Raw genomic sequence first — 17293 nt, 5'->3', positions numbered from 1 at the left:
ATAAATCACAAAAGCACAAACACAACTGAGAAGTAACTGACCACTTGCTATAATACAATTCACCAAGTTAATGACTAAAGCAATCAATATTTTAAAGAAAGCTTATTCTAAGTGGAGTGCAAAGCTCTCCCGTTGGTACTTCCAAGTCACAAACAGACTCCTGTACCACTGATTAGATGTGATTAAAGACTCCACCTAGCAAATCTGACTTAGAAGTTACATCCAAAACCTTAAAAGATTGTCCCTAAAAATATACAAATAAAAAATTGATAACTCCATAGAAGAGAGAAAATGCAAAGTAATTTCTGCATCCCTGAAGGCGCCTGATCATAGAATCATAGGATCATTTTGTTTGGAAAAGATGCTTAAGATCATGGAGTCCAACTGTTAATCTAGCACTGTCAAGTCCACCTCTAAGACAATGTCTCTAAGAATTTCATCTACATGGCTTTTAAACACCTCCAGGGATGCTGACTCAACCACTGCCCTGGGCAGCCCATTCCAATGCTTGACAACTCTTTCCATTACAAAGTTTTTCCTAATATCCAATCTAAACCTCTCCTGGTGCAACTTGAGGCCATGATGTTAAGGCTTCCATTCCTACAATACCGCCAGTCATAAGATGTACTAGTTTTGAACAACTGTATGGTAACAGTCCTTCTTCAGAACAATTTGAAGATTGTTCACTTTTTAAAAGGTATGTTCCTGCATGAAAAAGGCAACCAATAGATTACTATTTTGGAAGTTACCTGCTAGCCATTAATCTTGTACAAGAAACATCATTATCGATCTTCTGAAACAGGTAACTCTGAACCCCTTTGGGGTTATAAGAGCAAGTAAAGTGAAACAAGCATAGAGAATTCTAAGCAGATGCAAGTACTTATTCTTTTAACAGTTTCTGTGAGGTACACTATTTGTACGTTCTTCATTCCAAGCTAGTGGTAGGAAAAGATTCACAAAACGGTTCCTTTAAGTAAATTGTCCAACACAGACTGTTTTAATTTTCCATATAAAAAAAATTGCAGCTGCAGAGATTTCAGCTATATTCACAAGTACAAATACATTTTCTCACAGACTCTTAGAAAGGGAGCAGAATTGTCATACTTACCTGTCACATTGTTGCATTATAGAGATTTCTTTAATTATTTCTTGAAGATCTGACTCCACAGGGACCTGTTTAATTGCTACAACTTGGCCAGACTCTTTGTGAATTGCTTTAAACACACTACCGTAAGACCTAAAAATAAAAGAGGGATTTTTTTAAAAAACAAGATAAACTGATTCTCATTTCCATTATTCAGAAACTTTCAAAAGTCATAGAAGCCATATGTTCATGCCAAAGTTTGAGGGTTTTTTCAGGCTGCAAAAAACCCAGTTCTATTGAGACCTCAGGAAAGACATGCCCCTGAATACACTACATCTTGACAAAGATTCATTATCTAACACCAGTACAGGCACAACCACATTTGCTGCCTTAATAAACAAGTGACATCAAAAATGCGCAAACATATTTGGGGAAGCGTGGAAGTCTACTGATACACATATTTGCTTTATTATTAAAACTTGTCTACAGAAGCATTCCTTAGGACATTTACAGTCACTTTCTCTGTAACTTTATATTCCAACACATGCTTAAATACTGTTTCCCTCTGATCCTATCCCCTCATAAATAGCTGCACTTACCCTTCACCAAGTTTCTCCAGAACATCAAAGACTTCCTCAGGCTGCTTAGTTAAACTATCTTCACTTAGTTTTTTCAGTTTGCTGAAAGAAAGACAAAAGTTGTTTTGTTTTTTGGGGAAAAAAAAAACACAGATGTCAAGCAAGCTTTCAGAAAAGTGAGTACACAGAAAAAAAAAAATCCAATTAAAATAAAATGCCTAATTAAAGAGCAGTAACAAAATTTTAATCAACCATCATATAAGATGAAGTTATGACAATTTTTGTCATTATCACTTTCCCACTGTTTGCTCAATTCAGAGCAGCATGGGACCAATTCACTGCCCAAACCACTTCCTCTACTAAAGCAATAACAGCCAAATCATACAGTAAAGCTCACCTTTCATCAAAGAGCAGCCAGCATGCAAACACATGCTCATTACTGCCTAGAGCATACCACTTTGTTATCTAAGAAAGCATAAACCAATCCTTCACCCACACGAAGCATCCACTTTCTAAACTATACCACTCATAAGCCAGTGAATTACATCAAGTTAAAAGCAGAACCCAGAGACAAGATGATATGGGAGCATATGGTAGCATTTCACCGACACAGGTGGTAGCACTGAACTTTCAAAAGGGGAGTACTCCAAGAGTTGTTGGGGCAGCCCCTTTTGCATCTTTGTGAATGTACACAGAGATGTGTGCAACAAAATCTCTAATTATCCAATACTACCATATTTGCCTTCCAGTTCTCTCACAGTCACAAATCATTCTTTATCACCCTGCCATTTCTCCCAGCTTCTTCAAACCACTCTCACCACTTTCCTTTGTTCTTTACCAGCAGTCCCACCTTTCTCCAGCCTCCAGCATTCCCATTCAGCCAGCCCCCCAGGCTCCTGGTAGATCTCAGAACACAACTTGGCTGCAAGTTTGTGATGGAACTGACACTTAGCGTAGCACAGGAAAATATAACCTCACACACATTGCAGTGAGGCTGGGTGGCTGCAACCTGTAAATTCTTCACCCTAAAAGTTAGAGGGAATTTTGTTGCAAGACTGAAATAACAAGTTAACTCTAAGTGATAGCCAAGGGTACTATTAAGGTAGAAGATAAGCTGAAGAATAGCTGGTGCTGTAGTCTCAGATATAGACAATGTATTCCGTATGCAGGACGAAGAAAAAGAAAAAAAAAAAGACGGCGGTGGGAGGGGGGAAAGAAACTTCTAAGCACAGCAGATCATTGAGAAATTATGGAAAATATGTTATCCTGTGACACTTTCCTGGAAGCGAACACAAATTAGGGGAAGGGAGGGCACAGACAGAAAATGTTGTCAAATTTAACACTGGAAGAACAGTGTTCAAAAGAAATTCTTTCATATTACATGATGCAATTCTGAGACATACAGAACTAATAAAAAATAAAGTGAAATGATTGATGAAAGAATACCCGAGTCAGAAGAGACTTGTTACTGCCAGCCGTCTAAGTAAAGACAAAAATGTAAAGTAATTGTATAAGCACGCAGGTCATATGGATTGGTGTTAAACAAGGAAAGCAAGGCGGGAAGGAGGTTGCACACATTTAGGTATCAAAGATCTATTTCATAGACACAGCAATTATATGAATACAAAAAGCATCCACAATCAGAAAGGAAAGGTGCACGATGTGTTGTAAAGACCACATGGTTTGCTACAGCAAACATGCAGGAAGCTAGAAAGCAGGTGTGTTTAAGGGAGAATAAAAATATCCACAGCAAAGGACAGGTACAACTCGTGAACATGAAGAAAAACAGCAGAAAACTCAAATGAGAGCAGTTAAACTAAGTCTGCAAAAGCATTAAGATAGAACTTAAATCTTGCAGGGAAGCACATATTCCATTAATGAACAAGTGCAAGCTGAGACAAATAAAGCGAGGGGGGAGAGGGGGGAGGAGAAGATTCTGCTGGGTATTAAAGAAATAAATAATTAATTTTGCTTCTTTTGTTTCAAATTCTTTTTTCGCCTCTGATCAGATCCTTGAAGGCAGTGTTCACAAAACAAGAGTTATTGCAGTCATCCTCTGCTTGCCACCAACAAAAAGCATGCACAGGATGCTTATGATACCAGCAGAGCCTCAAAAAAAATAAAAAGCATGACCATTAGCCAAACCTCTTACTTAACCAAAGAACCACATAATATAATCAACAGAACAGCGGAGGGAATTAACTTTGTAGTAACTGGAAGAGAAAAACATACAGTGACCTCAACCAAAGATGTCTGAAAACACTTCCACCTGATCACCAAAAGAGCAGTGCCTACTACAATGAGAAGGGAAAAGAAAAAAATCCTGAAGCAAATATGCCCATTTTGAAGCGGTCTTCAAAATTTTATTTATATGTATATGTATGTGTGTGTCTTTGTAGCAAACTTGGTTCTTGAAAGAGAACTTTAGAATATGCTTAAGACCAAAAGAGTTCCAGCCAAGACACTGGGAGTGGTGAGAAGAGCTAGGGAAACAATCACCAACAGCCAAAAACTCATCAAAACCAATATAATTGTCAAATAAGTGACTATCAGGAGTACATAAGAGGCAACGTGGAGATCAAAGAAATAGCATTCTGCAGTTTTAAAATTATTGTCACGTTATCCAACTCTGACAAACATAATCAATAGTTAACAGTAAGGCAGCTAAATACTAAACCTATTTAGAGGAAGAAAGGTAGGTTAGCCAAATTTAATCGCCAACTGCATTGCTCAAAAGTACTTCACACTCCTTCACAAATACATGGTCAGAGTACAGATGCAAGGTTCGGTGTTCAAGTGACAGTATTAACACCACAGTTCTTTGAACCAGAGAAAAATCTTAATAACTCAGACTGTTCAATGATTTCTGTTTCTAGAAGTTCCACACAATTTCTAGCTCTTGAACTACAGAACAGCATGCAATATACCCTGAAACAGTTGCAATAAAGAAAGCATTCATGAAAACTTTGTGAGAAGCAGGGTCGAAGAAGATGACTGTTTTAACTGGCTGTACAGCACTAAGCAGAACACAAGAAGCAGCAATTAGAAATATTATCTTATAATATTGGTTAAAAATGAGAAACTAAAACTTGGGACATAGAAATGCATCTAAAACTTCAGAATCAGCTCCTTAATCAGGAGCTGTTTGCATGTGTGTGTCCTAATAGCCTCACTTTCTAAATATGCAATATGAAACATACACAGCCAGGCATTTCAGAAGGATCACTACTTTTTTTAAGCATTAAGGTCTTCTACATGTGAATGCTACAAGCACCCAGTAAAATACTGATCTGCTAAGGCACGACTAGAAATATGAGGGGGGTGGAAGTGAAAGAAACAACTGAAGAGACAAAGGGCTCAAGAACAATCAGAAAAAAAAAAAAAAAAAAAAAAAAAAATAGTGCCTCGTTCCTCTCCCTCATGGGTCCTCAAATAAATCAGTAAATTCAGGAACCATTTTATTCTGGCCACAGGATACAAGTACCATATATACATACACACACATATTAAAAAAAACAAACTGGAAGAAAGTCCAAAGGAGATGTGTAGAAGATAAGTATGAAACCTGGGTAGAAAGTTATTTTGTGGTTTTTGCCCTAGAAAATCATCAGGTAGTGACCATGGGCTCTTTCAGCACTCTTGCAGGAGGAAAGCTGTTCCTGAAAGCAGGACTAACTGAACTACAATTCTGGGACAAGAGATATCAAAAGGATTTTCTTGTTCAAAGCAGGTTTGACTTTCTGCATAATACTTAGTCTCTTAAACAAGAAAAATATATCCTAGCAAAGAACTTTACTTTTATAAATCCAGTTGATAGGAGAAAACATTCATACATAGCATGATTAGAATCTTACATGTCATTCAGTATGCCAGCAAAACTCCAAATAACTAAATGCAGAAAAACCTAGAAACATTGAGAGGCACCCAAGACTAACAATCCTAGCACAATTATCAGAAAAATCTGAACTGGGACTAGAAAGAGCAAGAGATATTTTTTCCCCCACCCAATATGAAAAAACAAAGCCTGAGTTTAGTGTCCTACAGTCATTACAGATTTTATGAAATAAACTGGCAATATGTTACAGAGGTAGGCATAAAAAAACCCCTGAAAGCTAACAAAGAAAAATATAGCGAGACTAAAGAATAGAACTCCATCAATTACTGTCATGAGTTATGGAAAAATGGACAGCTGTTCCGTGAAACATGAATATATGGAGTTTATTTTGCAGAAGAACTAGCACATTGAAACATTTAAAAAGAATGGCTGGGATCAATTACACTGATATATTAAAAGAGAAGCTAGTAAGAGAAATCACTGCAGTCATCAGAAATACAGGTGGCAAATGAAAGCCTGGAGCCATTTACACTGCTTTACAACGTTCACACAAGTAGGAGAAAGTTTAAGACAGTTTACATTATTGTATTGTGTACTTAGATTTAGTTTTCTACCAATAAAACTCAAGCAAACTTACACATTTTTCTCATCATTTTCAGGGGGAACTTGACAACTGTCATCCACATGACCTTACACATCCATTGACATAAAAATTAAAACCAGCATATTTTCACAGGTAGTTCATATTTTAAAAAGCTTTTCCCTTTCCACAAAAATTAAATTTTAGTGAAAATTCAAATGCCCCAGCTTAGAGAAACTACTGGAAAAACTTAACAGGTTACACGCTTGTTAAGAAGCATTTTATTTGGTGGCAGCGTGCAGGAGATATGTTGGCTAGATTAAAAACTATGTGTTTCACAGAACTGGGCCTCTAGCTACTTTTCACTTGTATGCAATGTATCTCCTCATACCTGAGTATGCCAATATATACAGAAAAATAGAACAATAATAACAGGGAAAAATTACAAGACTCAGAGGCAAATTTTGTAACTGATTTCAAGAGGAAATGTCCATTTTAGTGAGGTAAAAAAGTATAAAGCACATCTGAAATACAGTTAGAAATTCAGATGCATGCAAACACCCTGTGGCAACTACTGCACAAACTGTTCAGTATAACATCAGAACACCTACTATAAATTACTTTAAAATGTAAAAAAAATTATTCTGAAAAGGACTCCTCTTTGTACATCTTTTGTTGCTGTTGCAGCACATTGGTCAAACAAGAAAAGCCAGCAATCTTGATGGCATCACCATTTAAAAGCCACAGTGGACCAGCCTGTCACTTGGGCATCATCACTGCTACATTCTGAAGGGCTGTTGTAAAGATTTACACAACACTCAACCAAGTTGTGTGTTCCTTTACAGTTAAGGGGGGTGGGATAAAAGTGTCCTGTATCCGCGAGAGAACACTGGAATTCTAGGACATCTATGCAGCTTTTAAGTGTTCCTATGGAATTCTTGCTACCTCTAGATGAATGTCTTGCACTACAGATACCAAGGCAATAGATTCCTGTCAGTAACTGCTTCTGCGGAGAGCAGGCATCAAAGTCAAGTCCAGTGCCTGCATCTATTTTGCAAAGTAAATATTGCATGTCCATCCCAAGCCACTACTGCATGCAAGGCAGGCATCAAAAAAATTCAGCCCACAAAAAATAATTTCTAGTCCTTCTAGTCTAGAAGATTTACAGAAAAATATGGTGTCCTAGCAGAATACTTTGGAACGCCAAACAAGCAGAGAACTGTAAAAACAACACTTAAAGGAGATATAGATGCACATTCATTAAAACCTTAGTCCACATCTTATGAAAACTTGAGTTAATATCTTGTGAAAAACTGGGTTCAGATCTTCCTCTCATCAAATAAACAAATCCATTAAGTTCTCATCACATCCAATCTTATAAAAATAAGCTTCAAAAACATGGAATGTATAAAAACACACCAGAGAATTTAGAAGTTCTCTCAAAACTTCCTAATTCTTCCTGACTGAAGCTAAAGATTTAAACAGCTCCTCATTCTCAATTAGGCCATACACACAGCCTCTGGCCTAGTAAAAAAAGTTACAGCAAGTCCCAAATCTTAAAAAAAAAAAAAAAAAAATCTCATGGGTTATGCTAATTTCAAGCTTTATTTTCAAACCTTTGATATCACCAGATCCCAAGCTTTGTACTGATGGTGGTAACATTGATTACTCCTCAGACATTTCCACTTCTTCTCCTAAACCCTTGCTGATGCCTGTCCTACTTCCTTTATTTGAGACATGCAGCACCGTCAGCCTGAAACTACAGCTTAGGCCTGTTCCTCCTCCCCCATACTGCCTTCTAAAAACGTTCTGCATAACAAATAAAAACCAATTCTTGGTCAAAGTTTTCAGTAGTAGATACTGTTCCACTGCCCGCTGAAAACACTCTTTATAGCAACTACTAATTAATTCTTGGTCAAAGTTTTCAAGCAGATACTGTTACTTGATGTATTATTGGAGGAAAAAACAGTAAGAGTTCAAGACAGCATTCTTCTCAAGCTCTGTCATCCTGCAGGAAGCTGTTTTAAAGAATTATAAAGGTTTTACATGTAGAATGTAGATGTTTTAAAGCAGAATGTAAAAACTGATTTATTAGTTTCTAACACTAATTTATATTGTGTAGCCAGTCACCAGGTTTTTCATTAAATTAATAGGAAGCAAGAGTAAAATACTTGGAGCTCTAAGACAGTAAGTATATATGCAAACTGTGTGACCACACTCTGTATAACACACAACTATATTCTATGTAGTATACGACTACATTCAAGGATCGTTCCAATTAAAATATATGATAAAATTTAAAACAATTACAGCAAAATTATTGTGTGCACTGAGATGACAGTGTCACATTTAAAGCAAAGCTCATGGTTTCACATCATTACACATGCACACAAAAAGAAGTCTAGCGACAAATGCCAAAAAAATATATTAATTCATATGACCAGATCGCCTATGTGTTTCAGAAAACAGACATACTGTGGAAATACTCTTGATTTTTGCCTCTTCCCACTCCCTGATTTGCAATCGCAACTATGCAAGGCCCACCCCCACAAGCATCCCTCCACCAGCGGAGCACAAGGGCACTTTCTCATACGGAAAGATAAGGACAGCTACTTCTGCCCGTTTTTTCCATAGACCTGCACTGTAAAGTCTGACCCTCGGGCCACAGAGGACTCTTTAGGGCCATGAAGTTTTCCTCATTTCACATTAAAATGTTTCGTTTGTAACTCAACCGGTCCCTCAGGGTTTGCCTTCAACTGGAAGTTTATCCAGGACAGGTACTTCGGGGATTCCCCACACTATAGAAGACCTTTCCCAACGCAACACAACCCCTCCGGCGGGGGCAACGTTTCAGCCCCCGCCGCGGTCCCGCTGCCCCAGTCACAGCGCCGGAGGCTCCCGAGGCCAGCGGGGGGTCGGGCCCGTCCGCTCCCGCGGGCCCAAGGCCTCGCCCCGGCCGTGCCGCCGCGCTCGCTTCCGGGAGGGGAAGGGGCCGCTCGGGAGGGTCGTTACCTCTTGGGCGCTGCCTGCTCCATGCCGCTGCTGGCCCCCCGGCCCCGCTGTCCGGAGGGGGCTCCCGGCCGAGCCCCCGGGCACCACCGGGCCGGCAACCACTAAACTCCTCACAACTTTCGTGCGAGCTCGCTGGCCCTTTAAACGGGGCTCGCGCCCTCCCTCGGCCACCGCCAGTCCCGGCCTCTCTCAGGCACCCGCCACTACCGCTACCTACCCGGCTACCGGTGGAGACCCGCCCCCTCGCGCCTCTCAATGGCTACAACCCGCGCCATCAAAGTGCTGATTGGCCAGCGCGGAAGTCGCTCAGAGCGGCAGGAGGTGCGAGGCCCCACCACGGGAAGAGCTGGGGGCGTCGCGCCGGCGGGAAGGGAAGAACATGGAGGCGGCCGCGCTCCCGGCATACTCCGCGCGGCGGCCCGCGGGGCACGTCGGGAGGTGTAGTCCTCCCGGGAACCGGCCGTGCCCGTTCCTGTGGGGCGGCGCCCGGAGGGGCCCGGTCGGCCGGGGAAAAACGGGTGGCGGAGAAGCAGAGACCCGCCGGGGAGAAGGACAGCCGTCGCGCCCCCACACGCTCACCTCATCCCCTGGCTCGTGGGGCGGGGCCTTCGGGCAAGGGCAGGCCCGGGCACGGCCTGGGGCGAGGCTGAAGGCGGCTCTTCCCCCGCTGCCGCCTCCGGGCCCCGCCGCCCCGGGGCAAGGCTGCCGGGGTCCTGCGCCTTTCATCCGCCTGTCTGCACCAGCCTGGCGTGCTGCTGAGCTGCAACCAGCCCCTGCCTGGAGAGGTAAATCTCCCCAGGGACAGCTGGCTCCAGAGTGCTGCGGGAGGCAGGCTGCAGTTAGTCATGGGGAGCTGCTCTCCAAAGCTGGCTCTGGTGGCACAGCGTGGCTTTGAGGTGGAAAACGCTGGCACTTTACATTTTAATGCCAAAACATACAAGTTACCCTGCAAAGCCATAGGAAGCTGACACACAATTATTCAAGCAGCAGATTTTTGGCCACCGAGTACCACGTGATAGTTCCCTGCGATTTCTCGACTTTCCAACTTCTGACTTTGTGCTGTTTATGTAGCAATTTAAGAAACTGAGAAAGCATCCAAGTAGATCCAGCCAACTCAATACAAGAAAAGCTTAAAGGTTCAAGCCAGCTTCTGTATCCTTTCCTGAAAGTAAGATCATTTGCCTAACTAATGGAAGTTCAAGGTAGTGAAACATTTGGGGAAGATCCATAAAAATACCAAGATGTCCAACTTCCACTTTAAGCTGATTTTAGACGTGTAACAGCACTCCCCCTCAAAAAAAAAAAAAAAAAAACAAAAAAACAAAACAACCACACTCCATACCTAAGTTCATCTCTTTGATGTGCATTAGCAAGGGAATTTTGAATGACTGAAGTCCTACTGTTGTGCAAGTCCTCTGCTTTGCCTGAGTCAATATCTGGTTGACTCACTGTGGTCAGGCTAAAGGCACAACGGCAATATTGAATGAACCCATAAATCAAATCACACACCACCATATGACCTTTTAGGTTTCTTTGTTTTTCTGAGTCATGGAAAAATTGCACCAGAACATCTTCCTTTGCACAACAGATTAAAGGAGAGCTCTTCAAGTATCATCCCACAAGCCGGAGTGGCTCACCAGCAGTACTGCCAGATGTGCCCCTACCATAGACAACTGTTAGTAGGAGATACCAAAACAAACCACCCAGGAGAAGGAGCCAGTGGATACCTCAGATGTAGTGTGGTATGAGGGCGTTAGAAAGTGGTGAGGAAGAACCCCACCAGACTTCCTGTCTCTCAGTTCTAGGACAAGGAAGGTCAGGCAGGTAGATCTAAGTGTCCAACTTTGGTTTACAGGATTTTCAGCTGTACCCACTGACCAATTATTATGTACATTTCACCAATCTCACCCAAACCCTGTTTGGCTGTCACACTCCCGGAATGCAGAGACTGTCTCCACATCCTTTAACACAAATCTTTAAGGCGATATTTTGTTCAGGCTATTTCAGAGGAGGCGGTTTCTTTCCAGTTTCATCTCAAGCCAAAGCTGCAATAAACTATATATTAAAGCAAGGAAAATCAGTCTCAGAAAAAAATCAAGTACTACATTATAGTTGTAACAGCAAGATGAAAGGCAATGTCCCCTCTCCCCATTCACACGTATACGTCTTTCTCTGGAAAAAGGCTAAACAACCTAATCTGCCACTCTTCCCTCCCCCTTTAACAACAGCTGACAAGAACCAGTCTAAAGAAAATTTGTCCAAGAATAGCAGATACAGATAATAGCTCTCTTTGTTCAAAACAATTCAATACCACAATCGCTCTCCCAAAAATAGCTTGACCACCCAATAATTGAGGAAGAAGGTGACAGGAGTGTCCTCCATCTCTGCTACGGAAGAAAGAAAAGTGTGAAAAAAAATAAGATGCCTGAAACAGAAAAAGTTAGGTTACTTGGCTTTAACCTAGCGGGGCAAACAGTGCCAAAAAATGGACTAATTCCATGTCTTTCTCACAGAAGTTTCAGAATGCTTTCTAAGTACTTTTATGCTGAAAATAAAATAGCGATAACGTGTATACCATAGTATTTTTCAAGATTGCTTTGTTAATCTCTTTTAGTTTCAAAAGTTATCTTCAGTCGATGACATTGGAATAAATAACTTCATCTCACCTTTCCCCTTCACTATGAATTTGGGAACCATGTTGTGAAATGTAACACTGATTTGGTATTCATTGCAGTACTGTACCTAGCCACCAGCAAAGAAGGAACTTTGAAAGGGAAAACAGACTCCCTCTGTTCTACTACCTCTACTACCTTTCCAGTCAAGGGCAGTCTAGATGTTCTGGAGGCATGAATACACTATGAGATTGCTGGTGTCTAGACAACATGGAGATGAGGAAGTTGCAAACAATTTGCATGAGTTTTCCCATGATTTCTTCCAAGAGTAGAACTATATGACACTGCTAAGAAGGCATGTGAGCAAGGCAAGGCTTAATGTAGCTCAATCTTAAAAGTACAGGAAAAAACTAACTAAATTACTCTTTTTTTTTCCAAAGCATTTCATCCGCTTCACCAGTTTATCAGCATGAATTGGGACTCCTATGCAGAACTAGCATCAACATCAAATACAATTCCTTAGACCAAAGGATGGATGAAGACCATACTTTATATTTAGTGCTGTAATTATTTTATATTATAATGTAGTTTTGTAAACAAATAAAATAATTTATATTATAATTACTTATATTGCAATGGAATCAGGAATCATGATGGCACAGACAAGTATTAGATGCTGTATAACCACAAACTAGAGCAGTCCCCAAGCCCCTAAATGTATGAACCAAAAAGTTCCAAGATGTCAGTCCTGCCTCAGTTGCATATAATTCATAATAAACCTGAGAAATATCAAAATTACTTGAGAAGCTCATGTCTGAGTTTCTAACAGGTATTACTAATGGTAAGATTTAAATTCCAAATATATACTTCAAAGTCATTCATGAACGTCATGCAAATAAATTATGTATGTTATAGTAGAGACCTTATCTGGTTCCTTTGGTAGCAAATAAAAGCCACATTTACTACAGAAGGTATTCGATCAGGCTCATTTAGACAACATGCATTGTAACTAATACATGGCGCTACTAGAAAGCAGCAGAATTAATAGTACATGTTTTCCAAGAAGTATGTGTCACGAACTTCTTATGCTGTCCAAACAAAATACCTCTAGTCCTTCATCACATCCCTGGTGCTTTCCACAGCCTGGCTCCTTCCCTGTCTGCTTTCTACCTTTCACCCCAGTAGCTCCCAATTCTTTCGCAGGGTCCTCAGTTCTCCCTCTCTCAGTACCTCGTGTACCAGTCCACAACAGCCCTTGCCATGACAAACCCACCATGTCCTTGCTGCCTGCATAGACCCCAAGTGTTTCCCCTGCTCTGTGCTGCCTACAATGCCTCCACATCATGGGTACCTTGGCCCACCCCAACGTCACCCCCCAAATACCCTGTGTCTGTATCACAACCTGTGTGGAGCTGTCAGGAGCAGACTGCGGGTCTAGCACGGTCCCTATCCCAGCAGCTAAGGGAAGTTTCCCTTTTCCCTTGCCATGGAGTGGACAGCCCCACAAACAGGGTATTCCCTCCTCTACCCATCACCTCTGAGTTTCATAAAAACAGGAACTTGATGTTGTTATGGATCTCCAGCTTTTCATCAAACATGATGAATATTGGCCAGCTAAGTCCCAAATGCTTGTGAAGGGGAGAAAGGTAAGGAACAACAGGCAAGCCCAGAGACAGGCTGAATGCAGGGGCCTGATTTCCTTAGAAATCAATTCATAAATTCCGTAGACAAATAGTCAACAACAACATGTTTGCATGTCTCTCCCTCTGACTGCCTGATAGTGATCTGGTATGCTGAAAGTTAAGGGAAAGGCCTTGAATGAAATACCGGCTTGTTTATACAGAAGATAAGAAAAACTGACTTCTGCCTTTATTTTTTCCTACCTATCATGTCCAATATGAAGTAACCTTGAAGGCTTATCTAAGAATTTGTTATATACTTTCCTAACCCTATCAGTCATAAAATAGTTATAAATAAACTATAAAGAACATCATATTCTCAAGTTTGGACTACAAATTAGTTTTTTTTTAAAAAAAAGTTTTTAATGAAGCTAAAGAATAAAGAACAATTGAGGTTTTAGTTTCTTTTCCTGAACTATTCACAACTTAATGGTTATTTAATGTCACATTAAAGGAAATTGAGTTTTTGCTGGTCCAGCAAAAGAAAGGTGCAGAAAATAGGCAGGAAATATAGGTACAGATCCTGCCATCCATATCCACCCCATCAAAATCAACATGATTAACAAAATTCCTACTTGACATTGAAGAGAGCAGTAAAATATTAGCTGCGCCGCTGCAATTCCTTCACTACCTAATATACATCATTTTGATATCCAAAATATTATTACTAGAGCTAAAGACATTTGTTGATTAGGATAGGATTTTTCTGTTGACTAACCATTTAGCTCATAGTCTTAGTAACAGGCTATATATAGGCTTACCATTTGCTATTTTTCCTATTATAGCACACTATGGTAAAAATAAACCATGGATACAGAGTTGCTGTTTACAATTAACCAAAGAACATATCCCAGTCTCTACTACAGCTGTGTTGATTGTGCTTGTGGGATCTACGGATTATCATCAACTTGAAAAAAAAAAAGAAATCTCAGTTCTTGAAACAATTGCTGTTGTTGTGGTAATACTCAGTTACTCTGGATTCCCTTCTGCACAAAAACATTCCCCCTCTTTCCGGGGACAACCATCTGTTCTCCTGTCTGCGAAGAGGTGTGCTCACGCCCTGGAGAATAAATAAATAACATTTAACTAGCAAGGCTTGATGCCTGCGCTAGGAGCGGAAACTACAATCAATAGCTAAAGAATGATTGAATCATCATTACTTGATGAAGCAAGTACTATAAGAAATGAACTTCAGCTGCCTGACTACGTGTAGCTTTGTGCCCAAGGCTTGCATCACCATGAAGGCTGCATCTTCTCCCATCTTTAGCTTCTGAGCTGAGAGTTTGAGGAAGATGTCACAGAAATGTTTAGTGAAGATTAGAGTATTTTTTCTTTTCATGGATGATGCTTTCAAGAGGCTACCAAGACCCATTCTTTCAGTTCTAAAGAAGGGAAGCTTCCTTGCCCTTATCGACCTTTCACAGAAGTGCTTGAAGAGAAATACCAAACAGTGGGAAGCAGAAATACAAAACAACAAATGACAGATTAGAAGAACCCAATACAACTGGCAAGCATATAGTGAATACTGAGCACTCCAAAAGCAAAGCCATGAAATGCTTACAGCTTATTCAGTTAGAGGGCTTTTTTATTATTAATAAAACCCTTCCTATTTATTTGTGAAGCACATCCCCAGCTTGCTTCATAGATAATACAAAGCCAGTGTTTTGTATGTGGAAGAATCACTCATTCTAAACGTTTTACAATCCAGAAACCACAAAATTTCAGTTTCCTACTTTTTTCCAATCTTTCCTAATCAAAACATGCAAGAAGACCATAATTCAAGTCCAAATAAGCTACTCATATAACATGTGCAGTCATACTTAAAAAAAAAAGACCTAAATACAATTCCTGTCTTAAAACTTCTAAAAAAAAGTTCAGTGGCATAACAGCCATTTCATGACTGACTGTGAAGTAATAGGTCTGATTACAAGATAAGAGCCCGTGGAAAGTAGAAACATATTCAAAACAAGAAAAAGATTAAGATTGCACTTACATTCCCATTCTGCTCTTAAAAGCAGCGGGAAGCCTTCCCCACAGCAGCCCTTGCACTAAAGAAGCAGCAAAGCAGCACATAATAAAGTTTCACGGAACTGACTTTATATGATGCACTGATTTGAGCCTCCATTAATCAGGTTCAGTTTGGTTCAATAGGGAAGTTTTATGGCATCCTCGCTGCTACCCAGGATGAGTACTGAAACTACTGTCACTACTGAGCAAGAGAATTTTCTGCTGAAAACAAAACTTTGAAGTGACTGAGCATACATAGGCCAAACCATAAAACAACAGTAAAACATAAAGCAAGTTACTATCTAGATAGCTTATGAACACCATTAAATTTAAGACCTAAGTTTTTTCCACTATTCCTTCACTAAAAATGAATTTTCTTAGTTGCAAGCAGAGAACCAGGGGAAGATTAATAGATTTTTTTAGTAACAAAAATAAGTTTATCAACAGCCATCAACACTGCCCATTTTTACCCAGGCTGGGTTTAGCAAAAATAAAATGTTCTGGTGGTATAATTTTCTCTGCAGAGCAGAGGAAAATAGAGCAATTCCATATGCTAGGAGCTTTCTTAATGGAAACAGTTAATTTACCACATGAGGAATATCATATGCATACCACTTCCACCTAAAATGAATCACTTCTTCCAGTTGAGAAAACTGAGGTCTTTTATCTTCCTCAGGGTGGAGTCCATCTCCTCCCATAGATCCCTGCAGAGTAAAACTGCTAATCGTTTTCAAATTTCAAGACATTACTTCTTTTGTGTTCATATATCACATTTCAATGTCTTCTAAACAAGACAGAGCTTAATGTTTTTGTGTAACCTTGAACTGGCCCATACACAACTTTTATTGCTTCATCCTTGAGCTCGTCTGTAATTCCATGATCTAATTTGTTACACTGGTGGTATTAAGCTTCTCCTTCTGGATTAACAAATGCAGTTTAAATTCCTTAAAGCTAGTTTTTAAAAAGAACATGCTAATTTGAATACGAGGTAAAACAATGAATAACTGAACCAGAACAAAAAAGCACTAAATTGCGTGTTTTAATATATACTATGTCTCTCCTTCAGTAAGATTAATAGATAGTAAATCCCTGCTCTATGCAGCTCAAACTAGGAAGGATGTCTCTAGGACCTGATCCAAAATCAGTCAGCATCAACAGAGTCTTTCTTTCAAAAAAAAAAACTTTGGGGATCAGTTCTCAAAGGAGAGTCCTGCCGAATTTGCTCATGGGAGTGTGAATATAAATGCAGATTTTTGCTTGACTGGTGTTTCTATCCTCAGCCTGATTCATCTCCCAGGAGGATGGAGGAAAGGTCAAAATTAGAGGCAGATCACATTAGACACTACTATTTATTTGACATAACCTCTTAATAATATGTCATAGGTTCATTTGATTAGAAACTATGCACTCAGAGAAGATAAACAGTGTAGAAGTTGTCCCCTTATTGTGGCATAGATACTAAGCATTTGAAATTTTAGACAGTGGGAAAATATGCTGTTCAGAGTCACAGAGACACTTATCCAATATTGTATAACATGCATTACATATTAATGTATAGTGCATTACAATATTAATGTATACTATGCCTTGCATACTATATAATATGCAGTGGCATAGCAATTTTAAGTGAGAAAATGTGTAGGAAGATTAAAGTCACACAACTGTGTTAGAATACCCACAAATACATACAGCACTAATTATACATAAAGTAACAGGAACAACACGTTATAAATACAAATGCTTGATCCCGTGCTGAATTATTGACACTTATCTCGACCTTTCAAAATGGTATTTCAAAAACAGCCACCTCATTTTGACGGATGCAAGATACTCCACAGCTCCTAGATAAATGCCTCAAAAGCAGATTTAAAAACTGCGTTGTAAAGTATACTGAACTAGGCTCCGC

At 39.9% G+C, this 17293-nt stretch overlaps 1 protein-coding gene across 3 annotated transcripts in view; it reads right to left on the bottom strand.

The window, feature by feature from the left end:
• STK3 (serine/threonine kinase 3) overlaps positions 1-17293 on the bottom strand; it is a 143135-nt gene that overhangs the window by 124673 nt on the left and 1169 nt on the right. The window contains exons 1-3 of one of the 3 annotated variants that reach the window (XM_071803916.1): positions 9669-9803; positions 1684-1764; positions 1109-1237 (exon numbers count right to left, since the gene is read on the bottom strand). In XM_071803916.1, the coding sequence (XP_071660017.1) occupies positions 1109-1237; positions 1684-1764; positions 9669-9673 (215 nt within the window). In that variant the 5' untranslated portion in view covers positions 9674-9803. Of the gene's footprint in view, positions 1-1108; positions 1238-1683; positions 1765-9089; positions 9335-9668; positions 9804-17293 lie in introns of those variants that run through there. The other 2 variants (XM_065830627.2, XM_071803915.1) reach the window with 2 other exon arrangements.

This window comes from Patagioenas fasciata, chromosome 2 (assembly GCF_037038585.1).
Source record: "Patagioenas fasciata isolate bPatFas1 chromosome 2, bPatFas1.hap1, whole genome shotgun sequence".
NCBI lineage: Eukaryota > Metazoa > Chordata > Aves > Columbiformes > Columbidae > Patagioenas > Patagioenas fasciata.
The sequence above is the reverse complement of the archived record's forward strand: the minus strand, read 5'-3'. Positions and strand labels throughout refer to the sequence as shown.